Source organism: Amblyomma americanum, chromosome 1, assembly GCF_052857255.1.
Source record: "Amblyomma americanum isolate KBUSLIRL-KWMA chromosome 1, ASM5285725v1, whole genome shotgun sequence".
Taxonomy (NCBI): domain Eukaryota; kingdom Metazoa; phylum Arthropoda; class Arachnida; order Ixodida; family Ixodidae; genus Amblyomma; species Amblyomma americanum.
The window spans coordinates 150,744,469-150,770,002 of record NC_135497.1 but is presented as its reverse complement, the minus strand read 5'-3'; the positions used below and the strand labels follow the sequence as shown (position 1 = coordinate 150,770,002).

At 45.5% G+C, this 25,534-nt stretch overlaps 3 protein-coding genes across 15 annotated transcripts in view; 1 reads left to right on the top strand and 2 right to left on the bottom strand.

The window, feature by feature from the left end:
- The window catches only part of RabGGTa (Rab geranylgeranyltransferase subunit alpha), a 63,508-nt gene extending 43,478 nt beyond the window's left edge, over positions 1-20,030 (bottom strand). The window contains exon 1 of one of the 2 annotated variants that reach the window (XM_077647343.1): positions 19,800-20,030. In XM_077647343.1, coding sequence (XP_077503469.1) covers positions 19,800-19,956 — 157 coding nt within the window. In that variant the 5' untranslated portion in view covers positions 19,957-20,030. The remainder of the gene's footprint in view (positions 1-19,799) is intronic. The other variant, XM_077647342.1, reaches the window with a different exon arrangement.
- SWIP (strumpellin and WASH-interacting protein) lies at positions 10,688-14,746 on the bottom strand. The gene has a single exon (XM_077647341.1). It carries the CDS (start codon positions 14,367-14,369, stop codon positions 10,926-10,928), a length of 3,444 nt encoding a protein of 1,147 aa, XP_077503467.1. The 5' UTR covers positions 14,370-14,746; the 3' UTR covers positions 10,688-10,925.
- A 1,100-nt stretch (positions 20,031-21,130) lies between the features above and the next one.
- LOC144113933 (heat shock factor protein-like) overlaps positions 21,131-25,534 on the top strand; it is a 72,053-nt gene continuing 67,649 nt past the window's right edge. For 3 of the 12 annotated variants that reach the window (XR_013310918.1, XM_077647340.1, XM_077647338.1), the window contains exons 1-2: positions 21,133-21,387; positions 22,925-23,033. Coding sequence is in view for 6 of the 12 variants with exons in the window: in XM_077647340.1 (XP_077503466.1) it covers positions 21,283-21,387; positions 22,925-23,033 (214 nt within the window). In the remaining 6 variants the exon portion in view is untranslated. Of the gene's footprint in view, positions 21,388-22,924; positions 23,034-25,534 lie in introns of all 12 variants that reach the window. The other 9 variants (XR_013310916.1, XR_013310915.1, XR_013310919.1 and 6 more) reach the window with 5 other exon arrangements.

Below are 25,534 nucleotides of genomic sequence, written 5' to 3'. Positions count from 1 at the left end.
TGACTTAAAATGTGCGCTCTGAAGCAGTGTTCACATGATGAGACTGGTCCTTCTGCTGAGTGGCAGCAGGTTATCAGATTTCGAGTTGGACATTAAACACGTACCTTTACGCTACTCTGCCTCTCAATACTGCATCTGTTAAGTTTCCATTGGTAGTGATCCTCACTAGTGTGCTTCATGATTGACAACTTAAATGCACTTCTTCTCTGGGCTGAGAGAGTGATGCCTTCAAGTAAATTTAGTCCACTTTAGTAGCTCCTGTGAGGCAAAACTTTGTTAGAGGAGCTTTAGCCTTGTCATATTTTACCATGGCTATCCTGACTGCTTAGTCTGGCGTTGCTCAACAAGCTAGTGTTTGACACAATATTCATACTATTTGCAGATATATATAAGCGATCTTTGTAGTTATTCTATTGAGCTAAGATAATAATTTTCTCATTAGGCCATGTTCATAGAAGAAAGTAACATTATTTTGTATTTTGGTTGGCTTTAGTTGTGATATTTTGATTTGGGCAATCTTTCCATGATACTTAAAGCTGCGATTTGGGCAAGTTCGTAATGATTCATTGTTGAAGAATGCGGAAAGATAGAACACATGAAAGAAAGACACGTAACACAGGCGCTGCCGCGCCTCTGATTTTTGTTTGGAGCAACTGTCCTTATAAAGTTTCCTTTCCAGAAAAAGCGCAGCAAACATCAAATGTAAAAAGAAAAAAAAAGCAAGGAAAAGTGATACTACTCATCATACACAATGGTCAAAAACACACTACATTGCCGTGGTGCAACTGCATGTGAAATTTAACTTTCATCTAACTTTCTATCAATCATCTTTCTTTCTAACTACCGTCATCTAACATTCTGACTAACTTCATGTGTGGCTGCACCACAGCGATGTGTTTTTTCCCTGGCTTGTATGATGAGTAGTAGTGTTTGTTTTTTTTTGCTTTTACGTTTGTTTGTTGTTGTTTTTTTCAGAAAAAGGAAAGTTATAAGGACAGTTTCTCTGAATAAAAATCAGTTGCGAGTCAGTGCCTGTGTTGTGCGTCTTTCTTTCGCATGTCCCGTCCTCCTGCGCTGTTTAACAATTAATCTTCCTGTGTTGCGGGAGCATCCTCTCTGCATGATATTTCCCCCCCTGAAGGTCTTCTTCTAAATGTATCATTTTTTCTCGTATTTTCTTAAGAATACATTTTTTAATATGTGTACTGCTACGATTGCTGTTTTTGCCAGACAATAAGTCACCTGAGCATAATTTCTACAAGCCTATTTATTTAATTAATGTTAAGTAAATATCTTTGGTAGACAGGCTACTTGGGTATTCAGAAAAGTTGGGGGGAGGGGGGGGGGGAGTTATATTATGACAGAGTTATGCTAAGTGTGATTAGAAATTTCTTTTGTTTCTAACAGAAAAAGGAACATTTCTTGGGAATAACCTGCGTTGTATGTGTAGAGTTTCAGAATTACTTGAAAATATGAGAATTGATATCTTCTTTGTACTATTATCCCTTTTTGGTTTATGGTTTATAGGGGTTTAACGTCCCAAAGCGACTCAGGCTGTGAGGGACGCCATAGTGAAGGGCTCCGGAAATTTAGACCACCTGAGGTTCTTTAACATGCACTGACATCGCACAGTACTCAGCCGTCTAGAATTTCGCCTCCATCGAAATTCGACCGCTGCCGCGGCCGGTACAGAACCCGCTTCTTTCAGGTTAGCGGCCGAGCGCCATAACCACTATTTCGCTGTGACAATGAGCATTTTGAGCATGAAATGGCGGTTTATTTTTTGTCAGTGCAGTGTTTTATTGGTGCGCTTGATATTTCAGCACAATCATCACTAGGGCCAAAATAAAGTGAAAGAGCAGACAGCCTTTCTGGTGCACTGTTAACTCAATGTTCATCTTTTTCCTGCAAGGAATAGGTGATTGCTAACCAAGTATGCAGAAAGAAAACCACTGCTATCATGAAAAGCGAAATGATCTTGTACGTTCACATATTTAATATTGTTTTGACTAGGTGCGACAATTCCTTTGTCAAAAGAGAAGTGACGGAAATTCTCCAATATGAGTATATCCCTTTTTTTTTTCTTGAATTCCTAAAAATTTGTAAGGCTTGTTGCCCACCTCTGCACAAAATGCTTTTTTTTTTAGAACTGGTGTTAAAACTGGAGTTCCTAAAGTGGAGGCCTGCATGTGAAGAATGTGGCACAAGTGCTCTTTTTAGTCTGTGATAAACACCTGCTAGTTTGCCCAAATGCCCCATGCCACAGATAAAAGGAACTACAAGAGAGCTCTTTCAGGATATCTAACAAATCAAAGGTGCTGTTGCTTACCAGAAGTCTATACCCTGCGTATGCTAGCAAGCCATTTTTGGGAGAAAAATGCTGTTTTCCCCGTTTGCCTCTTGCACGTTTCCCCATTTACCTGCTGCTGCAGCTCGATGCCTCTGGCCACCGAACCCAAGGCCGCGAGATCAAATCCTGGCTAGCACAGCCCCATTTTTATGACGGTGAAATACAAAAGCACTCATGTACGGTGCAAGCCATTTTGCATGTTAAACAACCACAGGTAGTCTAAGCGAACCTGGAGCCGTCCACTGCTGCATCGCATGCAGCCGACATGCAGAACCACAGTTTGTCCAAACTAATCCGAAGCCCTGCACTGTACCATGACACAAAGCCCTCATGCAGCTTTGGGGCATTAAACTCCATTTGCCATTCATCTTACTTTTGATGGTTAACTCACAGGAGGCGACTCCAATGGCCAGCTTCCTCCAGAGGCTGAGTATGTCCGTACTGCTACTTTTCTTTCACAGCGGAAAAGGTGCTCAAGAAGCTCAGTGAACCAACAAGGGTGCACCTTCAGGAACAAACACATGAAGGAAACAAGGGAGTAATTCCGTATGTTGGCGCCACTTCGCTGTTTTTGAAAAAGAAAGGGGGCTAATGAGCCATAGTTAGATCACACTTTTACGTTCCACAAGGGCTTGCCAAAGATTGTGTAGACTAGTGAGGGTTACCGTCACGCAATCTGTCGGCAAGCAGCACCATTACAGGTTTTTAAAATTTGTTACGATCTATGCCGTTTCATTATCCTGTGGCGTGGCAGGTGTTGGGAAAAGGGCAGGCATTAAAACTAGATTGAAACATCAGTGATACAGCAAAACAAAAGGATTAATGGTCACTTTGGCCTGCACTTAGAAGCTGCACAGAGCTGTTGACTCGAAAGTTTTCAGAAGTGTTGGAGACTGAAAATGTGGGCACTCCTGTGCCAGCTTTCCCGCTGTTTTCGATTGGCTGAAGAGCATTCCCACCTTGCTATAACAGCGTGCAATGTGTGAAGCATCTCTGCAGCGGCCTTTTGGTGGTTTTACTGGGTTTCTCTGTATACATAACATAATTGCTCCCACTATTCTTCTGCAGACAACATATTAACTAGGATGGCGTGTTTGCATGTGCCTGCTCCTTCACCTTGTTGTCTGACTTTCAATGCTTATGTGCAAAGAAAGTCGAATTCTTGCTGTGCGGTGTGAACAGTCGCACTTGAAACTTGTGTAAACGAAGTGATGGAGTGAAAGATTATTACCATTACGAGTTCATTACCTATATAAATCAAAACAGTGCACAACAGTGATGTACTCTTCATGCAATAAAACATTTTATGGTTACGTAAACATTCGCCCTGCATGTTTTTTTTTTTTTTTTGCAGCTCTTATGCACTGAACCAAGTGGCAAAGATTTGCGGTGAATATTAAGCAGTTGCTACATATCCGCCTCCAGCTGGCTCAGGGCTTGCTCAATATTGATTGGCATTCAATATCGAGCAAACCATGAGCCAGCTGCAGGCCATTGGACACGGGTTTGTAGCGATTGCTTAATATTCCCCGCGAAGCTCTCGAGTTTACAAGAGTAAAAAAGAGAGGGATCCAAGACAAAGCTGCATTAATACAGCTTTTCGGTTACCGAGGCAAGGTCGGTGGATGGTTGGACAGAGGTCTCAAAGTGAGTGGTTCTTAATTGGGCCAGCACTGGCACATGATATTGGGCCACTTAGCAAACAGTTAAAATTCAGTCTCGGTTGTGTACAGGCTCTTGCTCGGCCCTATGTCGGGAAGTCTGCAAAATGCGTCGGCCGACGAAGTCAGCCTCTGGGAGGCCGATGTCAATCCCCAACCTCAGCCCAGGGTATTGCAGCAAGGTCGGCCTATGCAGTTCTGATCGGCTTGCCTATGTAAGGCCGACATCCCGACGAGCTCGTTTCACCCCTTGGGTTGTGACGTATTATTTATTTTGGCTCTTGTGCGCAATATTTAGTTCTGTTATGGATGATAGTTTTCGGTGTTCGTTCTTTTTCTTCTATCTTGTGTTGCTTGTTTCTAGGCACAAGCAACATGACCAAATGTTATTCAAAATTTGCCTGTCAGCTGATATTACCACCATCATACTAGATTCTTAACCCCATCCCCTTTGCTAGCTGGGGCAATAGAGCAAAGAAAGCGGACCTACATTTGCTCGCGTAATGAATCCACTCATATAATGAACTCGCCCTTCTGTTTTGTTGTTGGGAATTCACTTTTTGTTTTGAGCGTCGATTTTCTTAGCGCATTCCTCACTTTTGCTCTATCCGCAGCACAGACCTTGGCAGCACGCCAAGATTCTGCAGGTTGATAACATCACGATGTGCTTTTATCTTTTGTCAAAAAGTTCATGCGGGGTTGGCACCCTATGCGAACTTGGCAGAGTGCCAAGACGCTGTGCGCCCTTGACAGGAGCGCTGGTGCAGGGTCTTACTCGGCGTGCTGCTGCGCCTGGCTGCACCACATGCTTAGAAAGTCGGTGAGCACTGGAACATCGGAGAGGAGCGTAGCAGTTTTGAACCAGAACACTATAAAACACCGTCTATACTTCAAACCTCCAAGTGATTTGGCGAGCTCGAGATCAGGAGCAGAATGCGTAGCCCCTCACACCACAGCTAACGCTTAAACATTCGCATTGCGCATTCGTAACCGTCTTACGAATTTTTTTGACCTCTCGTAAAAAATGAACATCTGGCCTTCAGGGCGAGCGTTCAGGATGTTCACTTTATCTCGCTATGATTGGCCTGCTCCATCGACTATCACAAAATAGATCACATCGTGATAACAGCAATCATATTTTAAACGAACAATGCTGAACACTGGTGACACAAACACAGCTGACTAGGGGCTTTTGTTGATAATCTGTAGAGACAACAGTTGACACATGTTTTATTCCGACACCCACAAAACATGTCAACTTTTTTTTTTTTTCCCTGGGTTCAATCCCGACTGCGACAGTCATGTTTTGATGGAGGCAAAATGCAAAAGGTGCCTGTGTGCTATGCAATGCCAGCACACGTTAAAGAACCCCAGGTAGTCTAAATTAATCAGGAGCCCTCCACTGCGGCTTCCTTCGAGACCCATAATCCGATGTGTTGCTTTGGGATGTTAAACCCCATAATTTACCATTTACTATTTTTTTCTTTCAGAGGTGCCGTGTCAAGCGGCAGAATGGCAACACCTTTTATCATCAATGTGAACTAAGACATGCAATCAAATGCTATTTATCCACTATTCATCCAGCCGTTAGAGCCTTGGAGCCGCCGCAGTGAATGAGTGGTTATGGCGCTCGGCTGCTGGAAACGCGGGTTCGATCCCGGCCGCGGCGGTGGAATTTCGATGGAGGCGAAATTCTAGAGGCCCGTGTACTGTGCGATGTTAGTGCACGTTAAAGAACCCCAGGTGGTCGAAATTTCCGGAGCCCTTCACTACGGCGTCTCTCATAGCCTGAATCGCTTTGGGACGTTAAACTCATATAAACCAAACCAAACCACTAGAGCCTTGGAGAAGGCTCAGACAAGTGACGAGGCTGAGGACAAGGAGCGTTGTGAAATGCTGCTTGGATTGTATAACAATGCTGCACTGTGCCACATTAAGGCCGGCAGGGCTGATGTGGCTGTTGCATACGCGAAGCGAGCTTTGCTGCGCCATCCTAACAATGCCCTTGCCCTTTACCGATGTGGTGTGGGGCTCAAGATGCAGGGTGCCTGCATGTCGCACCAACTTGCCCAAACCTACGGCTGCTTATATTACTTGGACTGTGAAGGGTTTCCATTGCTGATTGGGAAATCGAACTAGTCTTGTGAATTATTTCTTTTCCTTTTTTGTGTGTGCAAGTAAAAATTCATCACATGCTGCAGCTGCTTAGGCTTTTACCGCACATTGTGTATCGCTAGGTTTAAAAAAAAAAGAAGCTTAACGTCTGTTAAAAAGTGCACTTACGCAGTACAAAGCTAGGTGTTAAATGTCAAATTCATGACTCAACTTTGTTTTAGTACAACCAACCAAATTATGGAATAAAAAAATTGCTAAATTATGCAAGCTTACATTCTCATAAAGGAAAACAGTTCACCAATTTGTTGCCTGTGCTAGAATTCGAGAAATCTTTATGCTGCGAATTCGCAACAGTGGTCATTTGGTCCATTTTCCGTGAGCAGTCTGAATAGTGTCCAAGGCCAACTTAAGTGCCCATGTCTGTAATGTGTTCTACAAACCATTTTTCTTAGAGGGGCCAAGCGCATTTTCAGCAGCAGAAATTATCTGACCACTGTAGTACAGACGTTTTCTCCCTGTCGTGCAGTGCAATATTTTCAGGACTCCATTTCACGTTCTTTTCCACTATAACAAAGAACAAGCTTATATATAGTGTGTCATTCCTGTTGTCACTGCTGCTGCCCGTATGGGGCATATGACCCCTTTCTAAGGTGTGCATGCTGTCTAGATCATCATTGTCGTGATCTGTTATGCAGCAGTAAGTTAGTTAGTCCTCAGACGTTGCTGGCACATACCCACTGCGGGGGAGTGGCCAAGACACAGGCGGTTAATTGCTGGAGATGGGAAAGTTTTGACTGGAAAAGGAGCGGTAATAGTATGTGGGCTGATAAATTGGAAGACACAAGGTCAGGGGTCCTGTTAAATTGGGGATCGAAGACGGGACAATGGCTTAATGTGCATAACAGTATGCAATGCCTGTAATGTTTCAATGTCGTACTGACTGAGAGTGGGAAAAAGAAATTAGAATGAGAGTCGCTGTGTTTCTTGAAGGAATTTTTGCACAGCAGAGCGCACACTCCTGTCGCTTCGTCCAAACAAAGAAGCGCCAATGGAAAGAACAACCACGGAGGACACAGGCAAACCCAGTTGATGAAATGGAATTTGCAAAAGACGCTTCCTCAAATGAGAGAAGCGGCGGCAGAACAGCAGGAAGTGATCTATTGTCTCAGGTTCGGCACAAAAGGGCACAATGGGGAAGCCGCCAGGCCAGATCTGTGAAGGTAGAAATTTAGAAGGGGAACCCGGCAACACAAACGCGTGAAAGAGACCTCTAGTCGACGCAAGTGCCAATCTTTGCTACTCCAAGGATGCAGAAGATGCTGATATTCGGGAGATGATGTAAGAGCCGAAGCAGCAAATTCCTGAAATATTGTGTAGCTACGAAACCTCACCGCAGCTGTATATGCACAGGTTGGCAGGATAGCAACAATTGGACCACAGAGAGAGGTTCTTGCTAAGGAATCTGCAACCTCATTTAAATGAAAGCCCATGTGACCTGGTACCCAAAGCAACCTTACCGAATTTAAATGGAGCGGAATCAGGAACTTAAAGAGGCGTAATGCCCGAGACTCAGCTGGTGAGGATAAGGAAGAGCAAATGGACAGAGAGTCCGTCATAACCACGACCTGGGAAACGGTAGTTTCTAATTTTCGTAAGGCTAAGATTACTGCTAATAATTCAGCCAGATAAATTGGAGTGAAGTCAGGAAGACGGAGAGAAAAAGACCAACCCAGTGAAGGCGAAAAAATTCCCACACCTGCCTTTTCGCGATCCTGCGAGGCATCGGTAGCAATAAGAACATGAGAAGGAAAGGACCTTAGGTGGTCCTGCAACAGACTCTGAAGAAGCGGGAAGGGCTGCAGCTTTGCATTCGATGGGAAAATGTCATCGAATTCAATCTGGACAGAAGATGAGTTGTTATACATTTGGCGGGCATCTGTGAAACGAATGTTTATATGATCAAGGAGGAACTGCACGTAACATATCTGCGGAGAATGAAAATGAGACCAGGCGGCACTAAAAAAAGGCGGAAGGTTGATTAAGAAATATTATACTGGAGGCGTGAAGAGGTGAGTGACACAATTTTTAAAATGTTTGAACTGTTAAAAGGCGAAACCTAGCTGATGACGATGGGATTCGCGCCTCAAGGTGCAGAACAGCAATGGCGACATATTTTGGAAGCCCAAGACAAAGGCGCAACGCCTCACGCTCCAAGAGCACAAGAGGGCGAAGTTTATAGACAGGAGCTCCTGAGAATAAAACACACCTGAACTCCAAAATTGGGCGGACGTACATTTTATAAATCATCAGAAGTGTATGCCTTCTCATGCCTGACCTAGCACTACAAAGCCTGCGCAGGATGCCAATGGCCCGAACTCCTTTTGCAGAAACTTGCTCAACGTGTGGCCGCCAGGATAGAGTAGAGTCGTATATTACTCCGAGATACTTCACCGTCTGAACTTGAGGAATTGTTATTTCTATAGACCAAGCAGATATTTACAGGAACAGAAACCGGAAATACTAACAATGCGCATTTCTTCACATTGAGGGACAGATGAATTCTTCCTAACCAGTTGTCAAGAATATTGAGGTAATTTTGCAGGGTTGCATCTGCTGATGCAAAAAATGCAATATCGTCGGCATACACATAAGTTTTCACATTTTGAATGCATGGAATTGAGCTTAGAAGAATGTTAGAAAGAAGAGCTGAGAGAACTGATCCTTGCGGTACACCTCGTCTGTTGAAATCTCCTTGAGGAAACACCATTTTGGCAGGAATAAAATTCTATATTTTCCAAAAAAACAAATCCAGGCTACAAAATAGCTTGGGAAGTTCAGTTCCTGTAATCTGAGTAACAGAGTCGAGTGCTCAACGCTGTCGTATGCTTTACTGACATCCAAGGTGACAAGCACAGCAAACTGTTTTCTATTGAGAGCTAATTTAATATGACTCTCTAGGTCAGTATGAGCGCACCAAATTGAAAAACCCGGCCTGAAACCAATTTGACATGGATTCAAGAGAGCATTTTTGAGATGAATGACATGACACGGCTGAGAAGGACCCTTTCCACCAATTGCACTAGGTTCGATGTTAATGAAATAGGGCGTATGTTGTCTAAAGTTAATCCCTCCCCTTGCTTTTTAAGCAATGGAACTAATTCAGCAAGACGCCACTCATGAGGAATCCAAGGACATTGAATGGAATGGTTAACTACAGCCAATAGGTCTTCAGGAGATTCATTGAACAAAATTTTGATCATAGATGAAGTGACCTTATTGGGGCCAGGAGCCGCTGGGGATAAGCGCAGAACAATTTGCGACAGCTCAGGCATAGAGACCTAAGTGAAATCAGTTGAGGTGCATGTGAATATAGCAGGAGAAGGTAGAGCAGATGTAAAGCGAAGCTCTAAGCCACACACAATATCCTCTAAGGCCTTTGAGATGTCAGCAGGGGACTGAACGAGGGATTCAATGTTGGCAGCCGGTGGAATCACCTTGTTGCGCCTCATGAAATTAAACAAAGCTCGTTTAACAAAAACGCAGCAATTGTCTAGAAGAATGAACAGAATAAAGTGGTCATACAACCGCACGGTGTTGCAAATATACGAAAAACCAGATGCTGTCGATCCTGGATATATAAAAATATTGTTTACATCGAACAGTCAGGATATGCCCTTGAAACCTCTTCCAAAATTTTGTACTACTGTTCATGTCTGTCGAAATCCTTTAAGGGAGCATTTGGCGCCCTAAAGTGGAGATTCTCTGAACAGCGCTCTGGCAATCGCCGCGCGTGGAGACTCATTGCTGTGCAGCCTTGGACACCTGCTGGCAGCGCTAGCGCTGTAACACTGCACAATGAGATGAACGTGCTTTCGGTCTCGCACTTATTTTCCACGAGACACCGCTTATCATGCAGTGAAGCCAAGCTGAGCGAAGCCTTGCCAGCTTGGCTATGGCTTCGCCTCGAATACGCTCCTCTCGCTTTTCTGCCTCGGACATTCCGGAAACCAAACGTACCTCAATCTTAATATTCTATTCATTGCGTACTGGTAGCTGGATTAGGACTCTTATAATAAGCGGTAGCTAGTTTCAAAGCACCGTCTGCTGTGGCTTCTCTGCAAAGCGGACCACGGCCAACTGGCCAACCAGTGAGCAGAGCGCGGCCAGTACGCCGGCGGGCAGCAAGTCGCTGCAAGAGCGTCGATAGCGTGTGTGCACCATCCTTACTTGTAGGTTACAGATACGCTTACCTATATGCCATGTTTTATGCGCCTAACTATTTCGCGGTCCCCTTCCTCACAAAGGCAACAAATATATTTCCAATATAAAGTGCTGGCTACTGGGAACCTATTGATAAAATTTGTAACCAAGCTCCACGCAGAACAAGTACACGATGCACAATCAATATGTCGCTAACTTGCGACTTCTAAGAGTTCACTGGGTTAAGCCGTACAAATACCCACCATAACCATTCACAGCCACCTAGACACTGTTGCAGTCAAAGACCTAGCATGGCTTGTAAATGTGCGTCATGAAAATGCAACAGACACATGCAAGGGACTAAAAATATCCAAAATTCACCTTTTAATTTCCCAAAGCTGTATAACACTGCATTTCATAAGCATGCAATGAGAACATTTTGACAGGCTCTTGCAGTGTATTTACACTACTAATATTACTGTGCTTCCAAAAAAAGATCAAGACTAGATTACTAAATTAAGGGAAACCAGTTCACTTCAGTTAATCAAGAAGTAGGTATTCTCAAGCAACAGTCAAGGCATTGTCTTTCCCAGGCTTGGCTAATGAGGAGTCTTTGTGATGTCATCAGCCTTTTCTTGTTTTTCCTCTTCTGCGGTCAGGTCTGCACGAAAGAAAATGCGTGCACTGCTTAGGGAGTAGTTCAGGAGGTCGAATTCATGCCGGTAAGTGTCCAGGCGTTTTCCTGTCAGTGACATTGCTTGCTGCAGCTTTTCATCCTCTTTGCCAGCTGCCTCTTTCTTCTGCTCCCTGACCTGAGCAGTGTCTTTCTGGAACTTTTCAGACACTGACTGAAACCAGTGCAGTGAGTCAAAGTCCTGGTATTGATCCAAGAGCTTGAGTATGTACGCCACACCCATGGCAAAGCCATCATCTGTGAATGCAGCACCAACCTTGTTCTTGCGGCTCATTCGCTCCTTGCAGGACACTGCATGTTCAACATAGTTGAGGGTCAATGGCGGGAGGATTACAAAGAAGTTCCTCAGATGCATGTTACTGGGATCCCGGAATGTGGGCGAGAAGACATCAACCAGCAGGCGGAAGTACTCGCTGCCCTCCGAGAAATTCTTGGCCAGACTTGTGACTACAGCATCTAGTCTATGTGCTGCTTCTGTGCAAGCATCCCCCAGAAGCGCTTCCCGAGACAGCCCTTCAAAATTGGCCACATACTCCAAGTCGGGCACGAACTGAATGGCGTTACTGCAGCAGTGCAGCCCGCCTGAGCGAATCATGCGCACATATCCCATTGCATTGCCCACTTGGCTCACCAGAGTCCGAAACTGGTCCAGGAAGCTTTCACCATCAGGTGTCAGACCCAGTTTTCGGATGCCACGATTGAACTTTTCTGCCCTCTCAAATGGATATTTTGGGTCACTTTGGCTTCGGAGCTCACGGAAGTGCCTGAGATCCTTGATCAGTCGAGACTTGATGTGCTCATCATATAAAAACTGAGAAAAAATGTAGAATTTCTTCCGCAGAAACTGGTAAGTAAAGTTGACAGTTGTGTTCATGATGCCAATGCCGTGTGTACGAATGGAATTGGCAATGTGCCGTATGTTGATTGTGTTCAGATGTTTGTTGTTGCTGGTGCGTTCAACAAAGATCTGGTTGTTGAGGTTGTAGTAGTAGCGGGATACAAAAATGTGGATGTTACGCATGATCTCAAGGACATCCAGACCCTGCTCTAAAGTTTGACTGGGAAGGTGGTCTTCAACTGTAGACAATCCATATTTTTGCCTTGCCATGCTGCGCATTTCACCATAAGTCTTCCAGTCATGCAGTGCCACTGTTGTAAGGTTATAAAAGGTTTTGTCAAGGTAGTGCTCCACATATGCCCTGACATTGATGACCTGGCCAAGGAGCCTTATAGGTCTAATGTGCAGGATCTGAGCATAGTCCTTCAGGCCCACACGGAATGGGTTTCGATCATCAAGTTGAAGATGGCAGTGGGTCTGAAGGCGCAAGTCTGTCTCTACATCCTTGCAGAGTTTGTCCAGAATGTGTTCTTTGAACTGCCCATATATTTCTTCCCTGAAAATGTCAAGGATGGCCTGGGGGTCAGAGTCGTGCTTAGTTGTCTTGATTGGTCTAGCACTATCCTTAAGTGCAGCAACAAGGTAGTGAATCCGATGGCCATCCACAGCACTCTCATACACATCATCCAAGAAAATTGGAAACACTACCCTGTGCCAGTACAAGAAGCTTCCATCAGACCCTTCTTGTAGTTTCTCATGTAATTCGCCAATCATGTCAAGCTTCCGCATCACAGAATAAAAGGAAGCAATTTCTTCATCCTTGAAACACTTCATTTGCACTCCAACGGCTATTGCCAAGTGAATGATCAAGCGCCTCTCTTTTGTAGCAGGGCCACTCAAACACTTTTCCACCAGCACAAGTGCCGACAAAACATCCAGCCTGCGTTCACTGTACTTTTTGTCAGAGACGAGCCGCTTTTTGGCATTGCTAACAGCAAAGAGTGCCACATAAGACAAATGCTGCACTATGTGGGTAACAGAGTCGCAAATTTTCAATGTTTGCTGATGGAACATGCCTTCTATAGCCTTCATCATCTCAATCATCTTACAAAGTTGCAAAACAGATGACTTTGTCATTGGCTTATTCAATGCCACATGCAAATTCATTAGGGTTTTTACCTGATGAGAGATGTACCAAGTCAGATAAATTCCCTGAAGAAGGAGAGAGCTACGGCGATTCAAGTCTTCTAGTAGCTTGTCTGTGTCCTTCTGGAAAACAGACTCCATACGCACAAGCCAAGAAGACACCTGGACATGAAGTGCCTGCACATCCCTTGATAACACAGCAGACTTCTGCTGAAGATAGCTGAGGCGCTGAGCTTTTACGGCATCTTGTGCTTTTTTGTCCAAAGAGCGCATTACCTGAGGCATCTGAAGCAACAAGAACTGGTCTGGAAACCACAGAATATTGCCTAAAACATGCACTGCTGGCACCTTCTTGTACACATCCCACAGAGTCTTGAAAAATTTCTTGTCCACATTTCTGTAGATGTAGTAGTAGAGTACATAAAGTGCATAGATTCCAATGAGCTGCTTGCGTTTATCCAACTCGTTAGTCTCGCCAAGTTTGGCATCGACTTGTGCAAACCAACTGCGTATGTTGTGAGCGAACTCCTCGGCAAAGGCAGCATTTTTAGCCACGAAAAGTGTGTTGTCGTCAAAGCCTTGTTCTACACAACCCATGAAGATGCGACCTTGCAACAGCTTGTACTCCAATTCGCCCATCAATTTGTCCAGTGCTTTCATGTCCTCTGGGACAACGTTGAATTTGGCACAGTTGTTGTGGACAGACTTGAGCATCCTTCTGTAAAGCGTCCAATGCTCACGTAGGCCCCCTTGAGCCTGCACAATTTCGTCCAGGGTGACGAGTGAGGCCAGCATTTCGCCCAAGTGTTCAAAGACCGTTTGGAAGTGTACATCCGTCACGTCAATAACGCAGGCTGCCTTGTTCCTGTCATACAGTGCGGACATTTGTTGAATAACATTTTTTGCAACGAGGTAGCAACGGCTCACGTGGCAGGACAGGTCTTGCATGATGCCGATCATCCTGCCAACAGCGACCTGCGACTCGCCGTCAGGTACAGTGTTACTGGACAGGCTACCTTCTCCATAGAAAAGGATTGCCTCGTGAAACTTGGACTTCGCTTCGTGACAAAGCTGCTTCATCTCGGCACACAATGCCGCCAGGACAGTCATTACTTTGTTGAGTACCTTGTTGTCAGTAGAAATAAGCTCGAGGAGGGTAGTGTTCTCGTACGGAACCCAGTGCAGTGCAATCAAGTCGGAGTCCACATCCCATGCTTCTGTGATGCCATCGTCCAAAGACTGTTCGATATTCTTAAATTCGGTAGTCAAGTCTTCCATAAACTTCCCGTACTTGCGAAGTTGAAGCTGCCCGACAATTCGAACAACTCCCTCGTCGATATCCTTGTCCCATCGCTCCGAAGCCATGATGTGGTATGTCTGACGTGACGTGACACTAAGTGTGCCACGAAAGGTGCTCCACCACAGCCGAAAGAATCAAACGTTGTAGCAGTTCACTCCACAGAACGCGAATTTTGCCTGGCATTGCAACGGCGTGCAGCCGGACCCATCGGTGACGCCTCCCAGGTTTTTGTCACACGGACATCGTTCCAGTACACACGGAGCAAACACTAATGGCCTAAGCGGGGGTGTATAGTAAAACGAGGCAAAGATATGAGGCCGTGCAAGTCAGACCCGATCTCGAATCTCGGAATCAATCGAAACCACTCAACCACTGTTCTACATCAACCGCCCACTGCACCCACCGCCGCCGCCAGTGACGATGATGATGATGACTGTGAAAGGACGGAAAGGACTTTGGGTTTTGACTCTGGACTCTGGACGACCGACAGAGGGCAGTCCGGCTGGCAGTGGCTGGAGACATAGAGCTACACTAGACATAGAGCTACACTAGCTGGAGAGGGCAGATCAGGAAGGAAGCGTTTTATGATAACTCAGGAGGCAGTGCCCTACTCTTTGAAGCTAGGTTAGGATGTCTTTGAACGGGCAGCTACAAAAAGAAATTTAACGAAGAAGATGACACATGTGCTGTGTGTGGTAAATCCGTAGAAACAATAGAACACCGCATACTTAAATGTGATGGTATCCATCCCGATGTCGATGCAGGCACAGTCGACACTCTTCCTGTTGAGGCCCTAGGATTTTAGAGATGACATGTAAATAAGTCTGCGGTGGCATAAAGCGATTAGAAGATTGGTCGCTCAAAAGTAGAGAGGCGACATAAGGTTAGAAGTGTAAGAAGACGTATTTAAAGAAAATGGTGAATTTTAATAACTTACAACATAGTTAAACAAAAATAAAAAAGTTGATCATGATGGCAACTGCCATCACCCCGTTTCAAAGCGGACGCTCCTACCTTCCATCAATCCAACCATCGCCCGTTCGGCGCGACGCCTTGCCCGCCAGACAAATCGTTCTGCTACGTACGGTGGAACGGACGCGCGGAGCGGCAAACCACGTAGAAGCGCTGCCAGGCGCCTTGCCGAAACGCGCGGGTCTGAAGTTGCAGTCGTAGTTCGTCGGCACATCGTTCTTGACATACCCGATGCCACGAACGCCAGCATAGCTTCCGCTCCGAACGAGCGGGCAGCCAGCCGCTAGCTTCGTGGTGAACGCGCTTTGGATGTGGGCTGCGTTGTTTGCCGCTCACCGCGTGATTCCTGCGTGCCCGCACGGCCCCACTGCGCTCGAACGAGAGTAATACCAACAATTGGTTTTGGGGGAAAGGAAATGGCGCAGTATCTGTCTCATATATCGTTGGACACTTGAACCGCGCCGTAAGGGAAGGGATAAAGGAGGGAGTGAAAGGGGTGTTGTAGTGGAGGACTCCGGAATAATTTCGACCACCTGGGGATCTTTAACGTGCACTGACATCGCACAGCACACGGGCGCTTTAGCGTTTCGCCGCCATCGAACGCAGCCGCCGCGGTTCAGTTCGAACCCGGGGACTCCGGGTCAGTAGTCGAGCGCCCTAACCACTGAGCCACCGCGGCGAGGCCTTATCCATGGTCCCCAGGGGGTCGAAATTATTCCGGAGCCCTCCACTACTGCACCTCTTCCTTCCTCTCTCAGTCCCTCCTTTATCCCTTCCCTTACGGCGCGGTTCAGGTGCCAGCCGAGATCTGACACAAATATTGCGCTATATCTTTTCCTAAAAAAACCAATTTCCGGTTTTTGTCATCCACGGATGGTTTTGATGACACGGCCAGAGACTCCACCCAATGCATCCTGAAGAACATGCCTGAAGCGTCAGAGGTTTTTCTGCCCGCCGACTCTCCCATTGCTCTGCAGTCGGGTTATTGTGTTGGTGGAATGTTTGGTTGCGTTTACATTCCCATGTGATGTGGTAGAGTGTGGGTGTGGCCCCGCACCAGGGGCAGGTATCTCTGTACTGCTCACCAGCTGCGAGCTCAAGGCCCAAAGGGCTTTAGTGCAGCACGCAAGTGAGGTAGCTAGGCTCAGTGGAGCCCTGGAACAGGGGCCCAACCTTGCTTAAGAAGAGGCCTCAAGTCGCCAGCGCAGTGAACACGTGACGGAGGCCTCGAGACGCCAAGCCCTTGAAAGCACCCAAATAAAGTTTCTCTCTCTGCCCGCCGTAGAGCGCGCGTCCGCCGTATGGAGGCGCTGTCAGATGACCCTCTAGCAGACGACACGCAGGCAGCACAGAATTTTCTTGTGACTGCCGTTGCAGCAAAAAGTATGTCTTCTGGTGCGTTGTTTTTTATATTATTAGTCTGGTGTGTTCAGTGTTACCGTTTGATAAGTAACGCGTCGATGACTGCAGTTGCTGGAGGGAGAAGCGAGCGAAAATGTGTTGCTGTTGCGTTCCGTTTTGCATGTCCAGTCAGCGAAACAAGAAGCCCGGCGTTTCGTTCCATGAAATTCCTGCCGAGCTAGAACTCCGAGAAAGACGGCTCAAGGTAATTAGAGGAAAAGGCTGGCAGCAAAGCACAACATCAAATTATTCTGCAGTTTGTAGCTTGCATTTCCAGCCAAGGAAATGCTACTGTAGACAGTTTGACTGCCCACCAAGACAGGGGTGGACTCTTTTACCCGGCGTCAGCGCTCCGAAGAGTGTTACATGTCCTCAAGAAGTTCGTCAATATCGTGCTCAAAGACCGAACGATCTTCAAAGGCCACTGGACACATGCATGCTCTACAACTAATGTGAATAAAATCGCGGGTTTGCCTGTTCCTGACCTGAGAACAAGGATAGCGGCCACAGCTAGGGAAGCACTGCTGCATATTGCATGCAAGAAGTTTATCAAACTGTTGCTAACAAACCATGCACTTGACATAACAGACAATAACGCAGTTGCGAAGATGTACAGCAAGAAACCTCTCCCCCTTGTTCCAGTTGCCATTTCATCAACGCACGTGCTTGTCATTTGAAGAAATCCGGTAAGTCAGGCCTAGGGGCTTTGTTACTCCGAAAGTCACTGCAGTGCGCGTGTACACGCGCACTGCAGTGACTTTCCTGTGTGATGCACGTGAATCACACAGGAACCTATAGTGAGCTGTGTTTCTTGCGGAAATAATAGAGAAGAGGGGAATGGGTTTGTTTGAAATTTGTCAACGTTATTCAGGGAGGTACCGTTCAGCGAAAGCTCGTCGGAAAAATGACCAGAAACAGCGCAGGCTGGGCCTTCCAAGATCTGCTTCACCCGATCGAAACATATATCTCGCAATGCTCCGCAGCAAGATTGTAACAGACGCGCCCTTCGCAAAGTTCTAAGAACATTAGATATGAGGGATGTGCCCTCGCGGGCCAACGACTCCCCAGACAGGTCACCGCGACGTTTCCGGCTTCCATCCATTGAGCGCCATGCAGTCCTCCTTTCCCATGGACTGGTCACCACTACATTTGAGAGCTCAGGTAATTCCAGACTTCCTCCTGTCCTTATTCTATCTCCAACTTTTCTTTAATCAATTACATTTTCTTGTAAATTTGTAATTAATCGATCATTTTTTTCAAACGGTTACGTACCCATGTAATTATTTTTTCTGTAATCGATTACTGGTAATCATTACTTTTCCCAAAGCAAGTTGTAAGCAACCGGTACAGCTTAAAAATCAACATCACGGCGGGCACTGGTGTTAATTAGTGGGGATTTGTCTCGCCCGTCATGACAGCGAGAACGGACCTCCTACTGATGCGGAGAATTAAGCTTCGCGCGCGGTCATGTCCGGACCACAACCGGGTCACCGCTGCCTTAAGCGGCTGTTCTCGTGGTTCTCGTCGCGAGCCCCCCGTCGCCCCCGTCCTGTGAGATGGCTCCGCACCACATGCGCGTAACAACGATCCGCGGCGCTTAGAGGACTTGCAAGTGGCGCGCAAATGTTCATATGCTATAATACCGCTCTTCAGTGTCTGTTGACCTCATCATGAGGAAATGTGGGAAAATTAGCGACGACAGCTTCGAAAAACAGCTCTCGACATGCAGCAAAATATACTGCAAGCAGCAGTAGTTCATTGTAGTCTCAATAAAGTTGTGTTAGGACAGGAGGAGGGTAAACTTTATTTTCGTCGACAAAAGTAGCAGATGGTTACAGACTGCTACTTTTATTAGCAGTTGTTAAGTTGACTTCTAGGGCTCTTGTCACTGTGTGTCCTAGTCGGAACTGAGCAATGCGGCCTCCCACTGGTCTATTCGAGAGCTGCAAACATCGAGGAGGGGAGCCCCGAGGGCAAGCCCACAGTAGTGTGGGATGGAGTGGCATGTTGGCCACGTAGTTTACAGGAAGGGGAGTAGACTCCAGGGTGTATGCAGGCATATATCGCGGGGTTGGGGAGGACAGTAAAGATGGAAGGAAACGCAGTAGTAATTGATTACTTTTCTGAAATAGACTCCAAGGTATATGCGGGCATATATCGCGGGGTTGGGGAGGACAATAAAGATGGAAGGAAAGTAACGCAGTAGTAATTGATTACTTTTCTGCAATAGACTGCAGGGAATATGCGGGCATATATCGCGGGGTTGGGGAGGACAATAAAGATGGAAGGAAAGTAACGCAGTAGTAATTGTTTACTTTTCTGCAAATGTTGTTACACTTTGTGGGCTGCAAGTGACCGCTGTAATGAGTTACATTTTAAGATGGCGCGATTGTAATAGTAAATCGGTTACTTATTTTCTGTAACGTGTACAATACTGATGACGAGGCACACTCAAATTACGTAACTATGGTGGTACGCAACTGATGATGCCGCAGTATAGTGCTTAGAATATCCTACTAGTGTGTCGAGCGGAGCGCTCTCCTAATGGGAGAAGGTGGCAGCGCGCGCGATGCCTTCCAACTTTGGCCGCGAGGGGCGCTGCTCGTCGTAAAGGTGCCGTCGCTGCCGGACATGCCGCAGTCGCTGCAGTTGCACTGGTGGTGCGCGGTGTTGAATATAGCATTTTGGTCGCATCTACGCTTTTTCTGTTGTTTTGTCCGTGCTGTTCCATGTGAGGGAAAACCACAGCGACTAATATTTTGGTAAAGTCGAAGCATCAAGGCCGGGAAAAAACATGTTTCGTGCCGCTCTGTCGGAGTGGCTACCGGTCGAATCCGGGCAAGGCTTCCATGTTCCGTGTGTCCTCGGACCCAACACGGCTTGCGGAGTGGGAGCGGCTGATCAAAATACAGCACCGCAAGTTGACTCCAGCGTCTGTTGTCTGCGAGAAACCTCTTGAAGAGTGCCACATCGCGAGACGGTGAACGGTGCCGTCAACGAGCTCGCCAGAGATAGACCACATCTCATGCCCGATGTCATGCCAGCAGTATTCGACAACTATCCGAAATACCTTCTGCCTAAGAAGACATCGAAAATAAAATTGAGGAACATGTGTGACCAACCTGCCGCTAAAGGGCAAACGCGCGGTGCCGGTGCAGTCGTCAGCCATGGACCGTCAAGCACGCTCGACGATGTTTCCGACGAGCCGAAAACAACAGAGCAGCCGAGTGATGCCCGCAGCAGCAGATGGGTTGACGTATTGCTACTGAAGATCAGCATCCGTTGAATTCAGTTTGTATCCCTGCAACCTGGACCAAAATATCTGAAGCACCTGCTGGCTCTGTAGCCTACGCACGTTATGGAGCGGAGAAAAACAACTGCCACTTTGTATATAGAAAGAATGGTAGCATTTGGAAGCTTGATGCCAGAACGCAGCCTTGTGGTCGCTACAGTGTATTTTCTCGGAAAAGAACAAAGCAAGCACGTGCTTACAGCAAGCTCTGTTTTTGATCTGTTCTTGCTGTATTCCAGATTTATAAATAAGAATCAATGGTAGCAATCACCATTTTCTTTTGTTCCGTTACAAAGGGAATCGAAAGCTCATACACACCTGCACAAGTTGTGTGAAGCAAGGTGTGATTTGCAAATAAAACACATCAATATAGTGAGACCTATTCCAACGTACTGTTTGTGTTGATCGTCGCATGCGACCTTTGAAGACGGAACCCGTGGTGGGAAAGAGCCAGAGTGCCCTGCTTTTCTTTTACCTATATGCGACGCCATTCCGGGTTATATGTTCTGCTCGCCATTGAGAATGGGGGCCGCGACTCGGTCTTTCCACCTTGACAGAGCTAGCCGAGCGCTCACTCAGCATGAAGGTGTATACGATATCCTTCACCCGCGATCGCGATGCGTGGATCGCAATCGACTGGCCCTTAGTCGAATAAGATCTCGATCGTAAGTTTCCATGTAGCAACAACGAGTCCGGACCATACTCGATCGTTCAATTTCACAACAACGTAATGCGGCCAACGCATCACCTTTCGTTGCTTATTTCAAGTCGGGTACCTCGCTGAACATTAGACAGTCAATATGACTTCTGCTTATAAGTCCTTCTGCGGTTCACCACAAAGAATAAACGAATAAAAATTTAGCAAACTGGACCTGGTGGTACGTGTCAAACGCCTGGGCGAGCGCTGTTTCAGTCCAGGATTTTCTCCTGGTAATGACAAGCCGGTAAGATTGTCTGCAGCCAGTAGTGTTTTTATGCAAAAAGTGCTCTCAAAGCGTTCAGAGACAGGCTTTCGTAGTGAAAAGCACAGCGCACCAATGTCACACTTGCCGCACCTACGCTGCCTCGGCAGCGAACGGGGCGTGGTGGCACCTTAGCGACTGGCAGCGCCACCACACGATGGCATCAGGAAGGCATCACCGCAGCGGCCACGCGAGCTCGCGCCCTCGACACACTAGCAATTATTTTCTAGGCACAATAGCCGCAGTATCCAGGTTGGCGGGCAACTGTGTGACATTTTTTTTTTTCGTCTTCCCTCGAAGTCTGTGCCGGTGATGCATTAAAATTCTTCCAAAGTTCATAACGTGCTTGCGATGCATACTACAGAATTTGGCGGCAGCAGCGTCCCTGCATTTTTAGTTAAACTCTGGAAGCTTGTCGAAGACGAGGAATGCAACGACTTGATCAGCTGGAACTCGGTACGTCGCGCTCATTGCTCTTGATGAGTTGGGGCGAAGATTGTGTCTGTTTCTGTTTTTAACCACGTTTGTCCATCTTCTGTATGCTACCATGTGTTTGCCACCGCGTTAAACCGCATTATAACATGAAGGGGTATTCCAGTGCCGCCCACTTGTCGAACGTAAATAGCGCTCGAACTGTCTGCTCATGCAAGTTTTGCAGCCACTTGCATTGTACGGATCGCGCATCCGGCGGCAATAAGCGATGCATTCTTTTGACAGCTGAATAAACTAACAGCTCCGGCTTTCCAGGACCTCTCGCAAGCTTTTGTTCTACATTCCGTTTGTCTTCTCGCTATATTGCGCCGTGATAGGGTTTGTTTATTCACACAGTAACGTAATAGCTTGCCTCTACGAGCTGTAGCGATCTGTAGCGCCGCAAGCACCTCCAGCCGTTTTGGCAGTCATTTGATTTCATATTTTGTAGTTTGCTAGAATGTGTGCCGTTATTTTGGTGTCATTTTTTTGTAAATTTTTACTATTTTGTCAGCCTTAAATTTTACTGCAGTACAGAGTGAGCAAACTTGCTGAGAGTGCTTGAGTCGGGCTCTGCAGAGGAAAGGAAGCAAAGCTGGAGCAGGTACTGGAGTTCTAGGGGCAATACTTGCTCTACTTGTGCAGCCAGATAGAATGCAAACCGCGCAGGCACAAGCAGCTGCGTAAAGTTTAATTTGACTTGCTCCACAGCACGTCGCTTGAGCGCTCTAGACAAGCGTGCTCATCTCTATGTGTCGATTTGATTCTGAAATTCAGTTTTACGGAAGCCCCTTTCCTCCTGGTGGTTTTTTTCACATACCTGGTTTATGAAGAAAAATAGCCCATTGGACCGGTTGGTGTTGTACTTTGCGTTATCGGAATAGCCATATTTTACTCCTAATGTCTATTGCTCCTACTGTGTGTGTACAAGATTTGTTTCAGCGCATTCCTTGTTTTTTCGTGCGCAACCAGCTTATATAATGCCAGTTGTTGGTAGCTTTCAAAGGAATCCGCAGGCCACTTTGATTGCCAAGGAAATAGCTATATTTTGACGAGGTTTTAAACGATTGTCTCAATTCTGATCTTCGGTATTTTTTGAGAATAGTTGACATAATGTTGCTACAGAAACCTATCGCACTTTGATGTTCCTAAAAGACACTCGTGCATTTCTTGTTTAACACTGAACCTTGGTTTAAGAGGCACAATTCATGTAGTGATTGGTACATTGTGTTTCTACTACTATGACTACTACTGAGGCATTGGTCGTAAGTTGGTTGTAAGAGCAGGAGTCAAAGTTGGCTGATATTTACAGTTGTCAGTATTCACAATGTGGTAATCAAATTTAAGTTTTAATCTTAGATCTTAGAAAATGTGGGAGTATGCAGTATATTAGGCAGGAATGTTCTGAAATGTATTTGAATTCAGCATTTCTGTTGGTGTGCGAACTTTCTAACTATGGACCGCTGTGTAGTGCACTGATGTTGTACTGAACATGGATTTTGTCCATTTGTTTTTGTTGTAGAATGGCCAGAGCTTCATCATACACAACCAGACACAGTTTGCCAAGGAACTTCTGCCCCTGTATTTCAAGCACAATAACATGGCTAGCTTGATCAGGCAGCTTAATATATGTAAGTATGGAAAAAAAAAATGCAAGTTGTTGTTCAAGCAGCACAGAAAGGAGCAGTGATGAATAAAAGGCACATCTAGCTCAAGTGCGATATATCATCTTTGCCAAGTGTTCTTGCCAATATGCTTGATCTTCGTATTTGTGTGAATGCCCCAGTTGAGATGTGTCCCCTCTCTTGTGCTAGTGCAGAATTTTCTTCTAGCTGCATCATTGTTTGCGTCTTGTACTGTAAAACAGCAGCAGATCATAGATGTAATGTTTTCATAAGCCTCGGTTACATGAACGCGACAGAAGTCGACTCCAGTCAACTTTTTGAGAGAAAGAGCAGGTTTTGAGAAGGAAAAGTGCGACTCGTCCTCTGCTCTCTTCCTTGACATTTTTGCATTTTCCCTCAAAAAGTGGACTGGAGTCTACTTCTGTCGTGTTCATGTAAACGCTGCTGTATATGCTTTGGAGAGGTTTTTTCCTCAAAAAATCCATCAGCAGCTGGGTATTGAAGTGCTAATCTGCATTTCAGAACTGTTTATTGTTTGGGCTTTAAGAGCAAGGCAGTTTTATGTGATTGCTGTTATTCCACCTTATCATACAGCATCTCCAAACTACTTTGAAAACTGACAATTTATTTTACAAGATAAGTGCTCTTTCAGCCACAAGGATGTGATTTCATTTCTGTGCAGGAATAGCGTAGGTGAGCAATCATACAAAAATAGTCAACTTAGATTCCATGTTCGTAGTGTACAAAGTTTGTGTTAGTTGGATAGGATTGCTAAGATATTCTCAGCTCTGGAGTGAAAATGAAATAATAAGAATATTTTTGTATAAAATGTTTACTTCACTTCAGAATTCTGAATTGTCCTTTTATTGATCGAAATATTTTTCTCAACACTTGATTTTTCAGCCGTCCTACATATAAGACACTAGGCAAATGGCCGGTAAAAGTTCGAACATTTGACATCAACTCTACTGTCACATTTCTCACCACATGTGGTGGTTTTCTCATGACAATCCACAAAAATCTTGTTTGCTTTTCTTGCGGTTGATGCACTCAGATCCGCTCACTGCTTCCAGAGAAGACTGGCGGCTGTTTCGGAACTCGCACAGTGCATTGCTTACCGAGGCAAAGTTTTGAGCCTCTTGAACCTACACTTCTAAGCGAAAGGTTTTTTAAAATAAATTTGAAGGGTTAATGCGCAAAGTAGTGGTGTCCGGACACTAGACATTTTTAGGTTAAAATATGGATTCTGAAAAGAGCACACGAAAAAAAAATTCAATGCCAACTTTCTGGTACGCATTGCTCATTGTGTTGAAGCAAGCAAGCAGGAGCTAGGACTTGGGATGGGGTATATTATGTGTGTGTAAATATCGGAAATGGCTTTTATGCTCTTAACGTTATGGGAAATTTGAAGTTTGTACATTTTTTTTTCGCAGCTCCTGCAAAGTTCTGCAGTCCTGTCATGAATGACATATACTTACTATCTAATGAAATAATAAGTCATATTTTAAAAAATAAACATCGGAAAACATCACTAAACAAATGGAAAATTTCATAATTTGGTAAGTGTTAAGACAGTGGTTGGAAAAAATTGTCAAGTTAGGAGATTTAGTTGAAAAGGAAAAGAGGCTGATAAAAGGAAGAAAATGCCAGTGTTTTTTGGACTTAATCCCAGTCCTTTCATGTGGCGTCCTCTTTTCGTAGTGAAATCAAAAGCTGTTCCTAAACTTCAGACAACATTTGATCAGTGTCCTGTACATTCTTAGCCTGGCAAGCCACCGCAGTGGCTTAGTAGTTATGGCGTTCGGCTGCTGACCCGAAAGACGCTGGTTCGATCTTGACTCTGGCTGTTGCATCGTGGTGTAAATGAAATGCTAGAGGCCTATTTACCGTGCGATGTCAACGCACATTAAAGAATTATAAAGGTTGGAAGGCGGTCACTCAGGTGTAGTTTTATAGGGATACCAGTGAAACACCCCAGATTGTTGAAATTATCCAGAGCCTTTCACTATGGCCACCTTTATAGCCTGAGTTGCTTTGGGACCTTAAACCCCATAAATGATAAACCATTCTTAACCTGGGAGCAATGCAGGTGCATGGGAAGTGCATTAGCTATGGTTTAACACAATTCATTGCACTTTGTAATCGAGCCTTACCTCCACATTCATTTGACGACTCTCATTCATAGCAAGCCTTGTATTATCATAAATATATTGTACTTGCTCTTCAAATAACGCATATCCTTGTCAGCCTGTAACCTTTACATTCGAGAATCGCACCAGTGAATGTAGCTATTTCTGCAATGACATATGTAAATTAGCTCTTGCACTTTGAGAACTGGTGAAGAAGTGTTCACAAAAATGGCTGCAGTGGCATTTCTACTTGTAGCACTCAGGGCAAGAGCAACATCACTCTTACTATCACTTAATCATTTTATTTTGGGCTCACTCACAAACAGGTGCAAACCTCATTTGTGATGCCTGCACCACAGTAGCTTGGTGCAGTTTCTC

Excerpts from the sequence above, each read along its gene's own strand:
- SWIP (XM_077647341.1), bottom strand. The coding sequence starts at position 14,369 with ATGGCTTCGGAGCGATGGGACAAGGATATCGACGAGGGAGTTGTTCGA.